General features: G+C 44.2%; 1 protein-coding gene across 7 annotated transcripts in view; it reads right to left on the bottom strand.

Annotated features, from left to right (window-relative positions):
- The window catches only part of FGGY (FGGY carbohydrate kinase domain containing), a 476,938-nt gene that overhangs the window by 200,883 nt on the left and 264,025 nt on the right, over positions 1–12,030 (bottom strand). For all 7 annotated transcript variants that reach the window (XM_065912007.1, XM_065912026.1, XM_065912035.1 and 4 more), the window contains one exon: positions 4,241–4,344. In XM_065912007.1, coding sequence (XP_065768079.1) covers positions 4,241–4,344 — 104 coding nt within the window. The remainder of the gene's footprint in view (positions 1–4,240; positions 4,345–12,030) is intronic.

The raw sequence follows: 12,030 nt of genomic DNA on the forward strand, positions 1-12,030 counted from the left end.
ACTTTCATCAAGAGGCTCTTTAGTTCTTCTTCACTTTATGCCATAAGGGTGGTGTCATCTGCATATCTGAGGTCCTAGAATCAACCATTTCTCCAAGAAGCCCTGATACTTTTTATTGGAGAATGGTATCAGAAATGAAGATATAGGCACCAGGAGTGCTTGTAGCAATGAGCTGCTAGGGTGTCTTTGTTTCAAGACCCCCTCCACTATCACAGCCAGGAAATACATATAGGTTTACTAAACTGAATACCTATACATGTAGATCTCATATATATGTGAGATCTACAATAAATTCAACATGAGTTTATCTAGATGTTTTTGATTTGAATCCATTGTCACATGGATCATTCTAGCATTGCTGTTGTTGCCATTCAATCGCTAAGCTGTGTCTGACTCTGCAAGCCTAAGAACTGCAGCATGCCAGGCTTCCATGTCCTTAACTAACTCCAGGAGTTTGTTCAAACTCATGTCCATTGAGTCAGTGATGCCATCCACCCATCTCATCCTCTGTTACCTCCTTCTCTTCCTGCCTTCAATCTTCCCAGAATCAGGATATTTTCCAATGAGTCGGCTCTTAAATCACTTTTAATAATAATGCCATATTTGGTATATGGTGTCAGGAACAGTGCCAAACTGCTTATAAAGATTACCTCACTTAATCCTCAAAACAATGTTATATAAATACTATTGCTCACATATAACAGACGAAGTCACAGAGGTACTAAAAGATGAAGTATCTTACCAAAGTGAGTGGTAAAGTCAGTGTAAGAGCCTGCCTTTGAAATGACACCCACTATGTGATAGCTAATCACCAGGTCTACATTCACCTAAAATGAGAAAACTTCAGTTCTGAGTGATTTAAGATGCAGATTTAATTCCTAGCTCTCACCAACCATTGTTCTGCTCAAACCTTACCTCTTCAATGCTTCCCCACCCCCCGCCCCAGGGTCCTCTCCCCATTTGTCATGCTGACTGAAGACAAGTTGCCAAAGTTAAGACCTGACTTGACAGCTCGAGAAAAGGGGTGCTGGAGCGATGGCAGGGATCAGCTCCATCTGACCCCATGACTTTTCAACCTCTGGCTCACCCCTGCTGTGTATGATCTTGGGTTTTGGTGACTTGGTAGTAATTAACTCTGAACAAGCAGCTCTGCTTTCATGCAGTTAAAAAAAGAACAGTATTCTTTTTCCTTGTTAATTAAATCATCTACAAGGAAGATAAATGTGCAGCTCACACTTGTATCTTCTAAAATATCAAAGGCCTGATTACTAAGGCTTATGTTCAACCTCAGGCTTTTTCTCTAGATTCCTGGAAGTAACAGGGACGTGAAGAAAGGCAACTCTAAAGGACTTGTTACTTGGACATTCCTTCATCCATTCACTCTGGGTGAGCTAGAAAGAGGCAACCTGGATCAAATGCAAAATATTCCTGCGAGTTTTGCCCCAATCAAAATTAGAATTAGAAACATCAGCAGTGAGCAGACAGGAAGAAAGAGAATCCTTCAGACCAAGTTGGAGACCACTTTTTGAAAAGCCCACAGACCCCTCTAGTCCCTGTGTTCTGTTTGCAGAATTTTTCCTGACAGTTGGTGGTTTTATTTGCCAGAACCACAACAAAGAGGGTCCTTGAGCTTCCTGGAGAGTGTTTCCTCAGACCTGCACCTCTCGGAGACCTCACAAAGGTGTCATTGTTGCTGGCTCGCTGGGCGCCCAGCACCTGAGCCAGATCAAAGGCATTTTCCGATGCCAGCATGACCACAGTCTCACCCTCACCACATAACATTAAAGCTGATGATTAATCCCCTTGGCCCAGGAGGTCCCTTCCCACTCCCAAGTACAAAGCAGGGTGGGGGTGGGGACTTTATTTCCAGCGCAACACGACCATAATAAACCATCATTTTATGGCTCTCATTCATTGCAACCAACTGCAGCTGCCCATCAAACTTGTTAAAGTCCAAACAGTTGCTTCATGTGAGCCTTTTATATCACTAGGGAAGTGTAATAAGAATCCCCACCATTTCGGAGTGTCTATTATGCATGGGGGATGTATGTACATAACTCATGTTATCCAGCAGCCCTTTAATATGGGCATCCTCACCCCCAGTGTGATGATCAAGAATCTGAGGCTCAGAGAACTTCAGTAGCTCACCTCAGGTCATAGGGTCAAAAACGTGCATGAGCAGATGTCCAAACCTACACCTGTCTGACTCTGAAGCCCAAGCTCGCTCCATTCCAGTACTGGTACTTTATAATTGTACACAGCACAGGAAAGAACTGAGAGGAAGGTTCTTGGGACTCAGACAGAGCTGGACCTGAGCTCTCAGCTCCAGCTTAACAGTTCTGTGACCTTGGGGAAATGTCTGGTCTTTCTTAGGCTTTAGTTACTTAATTTGTAAAATAGATGGCATACAACAAGCCAGCAGCGTTTTCATGAAATTAAGACATGGGGATGTCACAGACTCATGTTTGAATGGATTTGCTGTTGCTCACAAATCCAAAGCAAGTGGGGTAAAAGTATCCGATACTTAGACTTTACAGGAGAAACCAAGTTAGACGTGTCCCTGTGAAAATGGGAGGTGATTTAAACAGGCTTAATTCAGCGAAGACAAGCTAGCGAGTGTAGACTCAGAAAGCGGGAGATGAGAGCTGAGTGTCCTGGTGGGTACCTCCTGCCCTCCTGCTCACGGTGGCCTTAGGCCTCCATACATTTCTCCCTTCAGCGACAGCCAAGCCTTACAGTACGGCTGCTGAGGGGAAGACAGAGGCCAGGACTGTTCAAGAAGTTCCGTTTAAAAGTGTTTCCACAGAAACAAGCAGAAGGAAATTTTTTTTGAGGAGGTTTAAGAAGTCCAGTGTAGTGTCCCCTTAGGAAGCTGTCTCTAAGCCTGGACCCTTCCCAGGCAGGCACTGTATCCTTTCGACCCAGCACACCAGTGCTAGTGATGGGGAGCTAGCCCTGGCAAAATGCTTACTTTCTCTGACGCACACCTCGATTCATCCTCACCGTACTATGAGACATATACCGTAACTCTCACATGTCACAGATGAGGAATCTGGGGTCCAGAGAGGTTAAGTGCCTTGTCTAAGGGCCCATCGTTAGGAAGTGGAGGAACTGCGATTGGAAACCAGTCAGGGGGCCCCATCATCTTTATGAAAAGTGTGAGAACCCCTGACACCATGTCTGGTGCATGCTAGATGCTCAGCATCTCAAGTTCAACCTGAATCTACACTGAGGGGCCTTGTACCATAGTACCTGTTATCATTCTATCTCGCCAATGGGAGGACTCGTATCATGCCTATGTCCCCAGGGTTTAGCACAAGAGCAGAGGATCAATTGAATAAGTAAATGTACTGATATTTATTCAACCAAAACATTCCATGGTATAAGAGGCTCACTGGTCCCAACAGTAACTAAACAGTTTCCCAGGGCCCATGAGTCCCTCCACTGTGGTAGGGTTTCTGCCCTGGACTGTATCCCAGATCCCCCTCTAACCCGCACTCCTGTCCCCAGGCCTTCCTCCTCCTCCCCCACTCTCCCCTCAATTTTACTCATCTGGGAAAAATCCAAGGATCGTCCATCTAACTTTAACAGAGTAATGACTTTTAAATAAAAATATGGTAGAAATGGGTACTTATCGAAATGGAATGCTTTCAGACTCAGGCATTTAAAGAAGATATAAATTTTAGGGCAGGCACTAAATTTTAACTGTAATCTTGGAGAAAGCCTTTCCACTAATTCATGGAGAAAAATTAACAGAGTGAAAATTGCTTATCAGTGTGCTTTTGAAGTCATGATATGCAGCCTAATTCTATACATCATCAGACCGCTCCCAGGGAGATGGATTTATATTGACTGAGGGAGAGCCTGGCCGCCAAGGAAAACAGACACCTCTGTGCAGGGAGGACTTGGCTACCCATTAGGGACAGACTGTCTGGGAGGGAGGCATTGCCATCTCTGGATCTGATTTCACTCCTCGCTCCTCAGCTCTCTGGCCAGGGTGATGTGAAAGGTGGGTTCACGCCTTTATACACTTTTTAAAAATCTGACCCCTATAAAAAGTTCTGGCAAATCAAAGCAAGGCTATTGGAAGGAGGGCTGTGCTTTCCACTCGACACAGCACAGGGGACAGAAAGGGAAGCTGCTGAGGGGGCCCAGGAGCCAGCAGCTCAGATGTCCTGCCTGGCTGGCCTGTCCACCCCAGAGTGTGGCCGCCCTGCCCTCACCCGCTCGGCAGACTCACGCCCATGTGACAAGAAGATGTTCCACAGATGACAGCCAGCCGTGACGTCACCGGCTGTCCCTCACAGGCGAGGCCGTGCCCCTTCACATCTGCTCCAATCACTCCTGTGAGAAAACACAACGGGATCCTCTTAAAAAAGAAAGAAAGAAAGCTAGAACATACCCAAGACACTCTTTTATTTATTTATTTTTTAACACCAAACAAGGCTGAGAAGGCATTCCATGTGTAGGCCAGTCTCGACTAGAAACACAAAAGAGCGTACCAGCCTGCCAAGGGGAACTGAGAGGCCTCTTCTATTTTTGCTTTCCTCTCTGGTCAGTGTATGGCTTCCAGGTGGCGCTAGTGGTAAAGAACCTGCCAGTCAAAGCAGGAGATGTAAGAGAACTGGGTTGGGTTTGATCTCTGAGTTGGGAAGATCCCGGGGAGGAGGGCATGGCAAACCACTCCAGGATTCTTGTCTGAAGAATCCCATGGATAAGAGTCTGGAGGGCTACAATCCACAGGGTTGCAAAGAGTCGGACATGAACTGAAGCGACTTAGCACACACCTAGCACACGCAGTGTCTGGTCTCGAACACTGGAATAATAATAGTGACTCTAACTAGAATAATAGAAGCAATGGTCATCAGTGATTTTTGCTCCCAAACTACCAGGCACTGTGCTGAATAGTTATAAGTATAGTCTCATTTTATATGAAGCCTGTCAAGTTGATGCTATTAATGTCACACATTAGTGAAAGAGGGAAGGCCTATGTATGGGTGAAGTGACCTGTCCAAGATCACATTGCTAATAAGAAACAGAGCTGAAGGGAACCTAGTTTAACCCATCACATTTCAATCTCAAAGAAGGCAACAGAATCATTTGATGATGGGACCTTCTCAGCATCTCTGGGTCACCATTCTTAGTACTACTCTTTCCAGAACTCTCAGTGTAAAGGGCAGAGTGACTGACAGTAAGTTTCTGTTGAAAGAATGCCAGGTGGCAGAGAGTTTCCCATACATGGTATAAGCTCAGGCTGCTCCTCCACACGGACTGTGTTCCTTGATACTTACTGGGCAAGTGAAGTTACAAATGCAAGGGGGGAGTTAGACTGTTTAGAGCCTTGAGTCATCTATCATTCATTCAAATACTCAATGAGCACCTTCAAGACATAATAAAACATACTGGGTTTTATATGTGGGAGATGCAAACACGGAAACATTCCCAGCGAGGAGACAGGCAGGAGGTGGTGAGCATTAGGGCAGAGCACAGAGGCCGGGATCCAGGAGAAGACAGCTCCTTCCCGCCTCATAGACTCCAGGCCACGCTGCCTCACTCTTCATCTCTAATCCTCAGTGCTCCTTCTCACCTCCAGACCTCTGCATTCACTCTGCCCCCTGTCTGAGATGCCATTCCCCAACCTCTTTGCCAGGTGAACTCCAATTCCTTCCTAACTCAAATGTTATTTCCTCAGAAGGCTTCCCTGCTCCTCCAGGCAAGATGCGGCTCCCTGGTGAAGGTTCTCACACCTTCTTGGACTTCCCTAACACACAAGACACTGGTAATTTACAGAATTACTGCACCCCATCTGTCTCTCTTGCAATCATAAAGGCTGCTGGAAGCTGGCACTGCCTTGCATACATGCTTAGACCCCCACCACTTACCACAGTGGCTAGTACACAACAGGAAGTGAAAGTACCTATGCTGGGGATGTGATGATAAGATTACAGCTCTTGTCCTAGGGCTGCTCACAGTCCTGTGGGAGGGAGGGAAGGAGAAGCCTAGATGGAACATTAAATGCAGGGATCAGATGATACAAGAAGAACTGCAGGGCTCATAATCATAGTGGAGAACAATATAGCAGTGTCTTAAAGAACTAAAAACAGAACTAGAGTGTGATCCAACAAATCCCACTCCTGGGCATATATCTGTAGAAAAGTACAATCTGAATGGATACAAGGCCTCTGATGTTCATTACAGCACTGTTTACAACAGCCAAGACGTGGAAGTCACCTAAATGTCCATCACAGATGAATGGATAAGGAAGATGTGGTGTATATGTGTATACAATGGCACACAGCCACAAAAAGAAGGAAATAATGCCATTTGCAGCAACATGGATATAAGCAACCTAGATATAAGTCAGAGAAAGACAAATATCATATATAAGGTCACTTGTGTATGGAATCTAAAAACAACATATTCAGCTTATTTACAAAACAGAAGTAGAATCACGGATGTAGAAAACAAGCACATGATTACCGGGGGGAAAGCAGGGGTGGAGGAGGATAAATTGGGAGAATGGGATTGACATGTTTTTCGGTCACTCAGTCATGTCCGACTTTTTGTGACTCCACGGACTGCAGCACGCCAGGTTTCCCGGTCCTTCAGCATCTCCCAGAGCTTGCTCAAACTCATGTACATTGAGTTGATGATGCCATCCAACCATCTCATCCTCTGTTGTCCCATTCTCCTCCTACCTTCCATCTTTCCCAGCATCAGGGTCTTCTCCAATGAATCAGTTCCTTGTAACTGGAGGTCAAACTGTCAGAGCTTCAGTTTTAGCATCAGTCCTTCCAATAAATATCCAGGGTTGATTTCCTTTAGGATTGACCAGTTTGATCTCACTGAGGACCAAGGGACTCTCAAGAGGCTTCTCTAGCACTACAGTTTGAAAGCATCAATTCTTTGGTGCTCAGCCTTCATTGTGGTCCAACACTCACATCCACATATGATTACTGGAAAGACCATAGCTTTGACTAGATGGACCTTTGTTGGCAAAGTAATGTCTCTCCTTTTTAATATGCTGTCTAGGTTTGTCATAGCTTTTCATCCAAGGAGCAAGTGTCTTTTAATTTTAAGGCTGCAATTACCATGCACAGTGATTTTGGAGCCCAAGAAAATAAAATCTGCTACTATTTCCATTGTTTTTCCATCTATTTGCCATGAAGTGTTGGGACTGGATGCCATGATTTTATTTTTCTGAATGTTGAGCTTTAAGCCAGCTTTTTCACTCTCCTCTTTTACTTTCATCAAGAGGCTCTTTAGTTCCTCTTTGCTTTCTGCCATAAGAGTGGTGTCATCTGCATAGCTGAGGTTATTGATATTTCTCCCAGCAATCTTGATTCCAGCTTGTGTTTCACCTGCCTGGCATTTTGCATGATCTACTATACACATAACTTAAATAAGCAGGGTGACACTATATAGCCTTGATGTATTCCTTTCCCAATTTGGAACCAGTCTGTTGCTCCATATCCAGTTCTAACTGTTACTTCTTGAAGTGCACACAGGTTTCTCAGGAGGCAGGTAAGGTGGTCCGGTATTCCCATCACTTGAAGAATGTTCCACAGTTTGTTGTGATCTGCACAGTCAAAGACTTTAGTGTAGTCAATGAAACGGAAGTAGATGTTTCTCTGGAATTCTCTTGGTTCTTGCATGAACCAACAGATGCTGGCAATTTGATCTCTGGTTCCTCTGCCTTTTCTAAATCCAGCTTGTATATCTGGAATCTGGACGTTCTCAGTTCACAAACTGTTGAAGCCTAGTTTGGAGGACTTTGACCATGACTTTGCTAGCACGTGCAATTGTGCGGTAGTTTGAACATTCTTTGGCATTGCCTTTTTTGGGGTTGGAATGAAAACTAACATTTTCCAGTCCTGTAGCCACTGCTGAGTTTTCCAAATTTGCTGGCATATTGAGTGCAGCACTTTCACAGCATCACCTTTTAGGATTTGAAATAGCTCAGCTGGAATTCCATCACCTTCACTAGAGTTTTCCTGAGTCATGCTTCCTAAGTCCCACCCGATTTTGCACTACAGGATGTCTGGCTCCAGGTGAGTGATCACATCATGGTTATCCAGGTTGTTAAGATCTTTTTAATATAGTTCTGAGTATTCTTGCCACCTCTTCTTAATATATTCTGCTTCTGTTAGGTCAATACTATTCTTTCCTTTATTGTGTCCTTTATTAGTGTTCAGTATTAGCATCTTTACTGATACATACACACTACTATTAATATAGAAAACTAAAAAGAGCTTCTGTATAGTTCATCTGTGTATTCAAAAATACACAGATGAACTATACAAAAAAGATCTTAATGACCCATAAAACCATGAAGGTGTGATCACTCACCTAGAGCCAGACATCCTGGAATGTGAAGTCAAGTAGGCCTTAGGAAGCATCATTATGAACAAAGCTAGTGGAGGTGATGGCATTCCAGCTGAGCTATTTCAAATCCTAAAAGATGATGCTGTGAAAGTGCTGCACTCAATATGCCAGCAGATGTAGAAAACTCAGCAGTGGCCAAAGGACTGGAAAAGGTCAGTTTTCACTACAATCCCAAAGAAAGGCAATGCTAAAGAATGTTCAAACTACAGCACAATTGCATTCATCTTACACGCTAGTAAAGTAATGTTCAAAATTCTCCAAGACAGGCTTCAACAGTACATGAACTGTGGACTTCCAGATATTCAAACTGGATTTAGAAAAGGCAGAGGAACTAGAGATCAAATTGCCAGCATCTTTTGGATCATACAAAAAGCAAGAGAATTCCAAAGAAACATCTACTTCTGCTTCATTGACCACACTAAAGCCTTTGACTGTATTGATCACAACAAATTGTGGAACATTCTTCAAGAGATGGGAATACCAGACCACCTTACCTGCCTCCTGAGAAACCTGTGTGCAGGTCAAGAAACCATAGTTAGAACCAGACATGGGACAATGGACAGGTTCCAAATTGGGGAAGAAGTACATCAAGGCTGTATATTGTCTCCTTGCTCATTTAACTTATATGCAGAGTATATCATGTGAAATGCCAGGCAGGATGAAGCACAAGCAGGAACCAAGACTGCTGGGAGAAATATCACTAACCTCAGATATGCAGATGACACCACCCTTATGGCAGAAAGCAAAGAGGAACTAAATTCAGCCTCTTGATGAAAGCGAAAGAGAAGAGTGAAAAAACTGGCTTAAAACTCAACATTCAGAAAACTAAGATCATGGCATCTGGTCCCATCACTTCATGGCAAACAGATGGGGAAACAATAAAAACAGTGACAGACTATTTTCTTGGGCTCCAAAATCACTGCAGTTGGTGACTGCAGCCATGAAATTAAGACGCTTGCTCCTTGCAAGAAAAGCTACAACAACCTAAACAGCATATTAAAAAGCTGAGACGTTACTTTGCTGACAAAGATCCAAGTAGTCAAAGCTATGGTTTTTCCAGTAGTCATGTATGGATGTGAGAGTTGGACCATAAAGCAAGCTGAGCACTGAAGAATTGATGCTTTTGAAATGTGGTATTGGAGAAGACACTTGAGAGTTCCTTGGATTCCAAGATCAAACCAGTCCATCCTAAAGTCCATCCTAAATCAGTCCTGAATATTCATTGGAAGGACTGATGCGAAAGTTGAAGCCCTAATAGTTTGGCCCCCTGATGCAAAGAACTGACTTCTTAGAAAAGTCCCTGATGCTGGGAAAGATTAAAGGCAGGAGGAGAAGGGGACAACAGAGGATGAGATTGTTGGACTGTATCACTGACTATGATGGACATGAGTTTGAGCAAGCTCTGGGAGTTGGTAATGGACAGGGAAACCTGGTGTGCTGAAGCCTATGGGGTTGCAAACAGTTGGACACAACTGAGTGACTGAACTCAACTGACTACAAAGACCTACTCTATATCTATAGCACAGAGAACTCTAATTGATAATCTGTAATGACTCTTATGGGAAAAGAATCTAAAAAGAGTGGATATATGCATAACTGATTCACTTCGCTGAACAGCGGAAACTAACACAACATTGTAAATCAGTTATACTCTACAAAATTTTAAGAAAATAATAGAAGAAGAAAGAGAAGGAGAAGGAGGAGGAGGAGGAGAACTGCAGGGCAGCTTAGCTCACCTTCAGGGATTCAGGGGATTTCCAAGGAGGGGGTCTATGCTGAGTTCTGCAGGAGACAGCTATGTGAAAGGATGAAGGTGCACCCTTAAGCCACAGATCCCTAGAGCTGAAGGCTGTGGCTGCTCAACAAGCAGGCTTTTCCAGAAAGCAGGGTCAAGGGGGCCACTATGAAGTCTCTTACATGCCAACAGCTTTCTAGGTTTTTTCCTAAAGCTTCTCCCAAATTCTCCCTTCTTGGGCACAGCGACTTGGAAACCTCAGTTATTGTACAGAGGCCCAGTGGTGGAGGAAGTAAGCCTCTTTGTAACTCTCTGTGTTGGTTATCACAGTCTGTTTCATGTTATCACAGGAATTAGGTCCCAGCAACCAGGTGATTGAGGTCTGGGACTAAGGTTGAAGAGTCCCAGGCCTGAGGGCCTTCACCAAGCCCTGAGCATCATGTGGCTGCCCCTGTGGCCCGTGTTTTCCAGACGCTAGGTCAGTCAAGCAGGGTCCTGCCAGGAGATGTGAAGGCTTAAGGCACTGGAGAGCCAGAGTGTTTCTCCCCCACTTCCCCCATGTCAAGGGGCTGATTCTTCATGACTTCAGCTGTGCAGAAAGGGCCGAGACTCCCACTCGGCCCATGTTGACTACCCTTCACCTCTGGTTACATCACCTCCTCCTATGTCCCCCAGCACGGGGTGGCAACAGCTTCCATTTTGCTGTTTCCCTGACTTGCTTTGCAGGGAATATAGCCCTTTATAGCTCCTTCATAATCCAAGTTACCATTTTTGTGTATTAAATTCCCTGTTTTTTATATATACTTAGAGTGCTTTACATTTTTTTTCTGGGAAATCCTGGGTGATAAATTTCCCCATCCAGGGCACAAAGACTTTTGACAGAAAGAAACGCTAGATACGAGATTATTTTATTTCAGTTGTATTTGCAGTCTCTCTCTCTGGGAAAGTGTTAGTCAGTCAGTTGTATCCAACTCTCTGTGACCCCATGGAACATAGCCTGCCAGGCTCCTCTGTCCATGGAATTCTCCAGGCAAGAATACTGGAGTGGGTAGCCATTCCCTTCTCCAGGGGATCTTCCTGACCCAGGGACTGAACCCAAGTCTCTTGCATTGGCAGGCAGATTCTTTACCATCTGAACCACCAGGGAAGCCCCATCTCTCTGTACATGTCTCATTTTATTCTTACAACCACTGAGTGTGATGGGTGTTATTAAAATCCTCATTTTTACAAAGGAAGAAATTGAAGCTTAGAAATGAGAACTGAACCAACATCACACAGCTCACCAGAAGCAGGGCTGGAAATCCCATCCAGGTAGCCTGATTTCGAACTGCTGGGTCTTAGGTTTTTCTCCAAAATAAAAATCAGATAACCACGTAGTCAATGTTTACTCATCTGTATATCTCAAAATATTGGGGTTTTACAATATTGATCCTGAGATCCTTGCTGGAAAAGGGGTTGGCCATTGGTGGTCCACCGTGTTATAAGCACGTTCAAGGAATTCCTGCTGATGACTGCCTTTCTTGGTCCCATACATATAAAGCATGAGCAAACTTTATCTTACAGGGTACCTCAATCCTGAAAGGGAGTTATACAAGGTAAGAAAAGAAATTTGTGGAAAATATTTCTTTGTTTCCTCTTGGATTAGCAGATTCATTGTTGATATTACTAGGCTTAGACTCTGATAATGAGTGTATTACAATGAAAAAGAACGAATCTCCACAATGTTCTTCATAGCAGCCATACCTATTTGCAGGGTAGAGATAGAGACACATGCATAGAAAACAGACATGTGGGCACTGGGGTGGGGTCGGGGTGGAAATGGGATGAATTAGGGGGTTGGGACTGACTTATATACGTTGCTGTGCATGAAATGGATGACTAATGAGGACCTGCTGCGTGGTGCAGGGAGC

This window comes from Muntiacus reevesi, chromosome 1 (genome assembly GCF_963930625.1).
Source record: "Muntiacus reevesi chromosome 1, mMunRee1.1, whole genome shotgun sequence".
Classification (NCBI taxonomy): domain Eukaryota; kingdom Metazoa; phylum Chordata; class Mammalia; order Artiodactyla; family Cervidae; genus Muntiacus; species Muntiacus reevesi.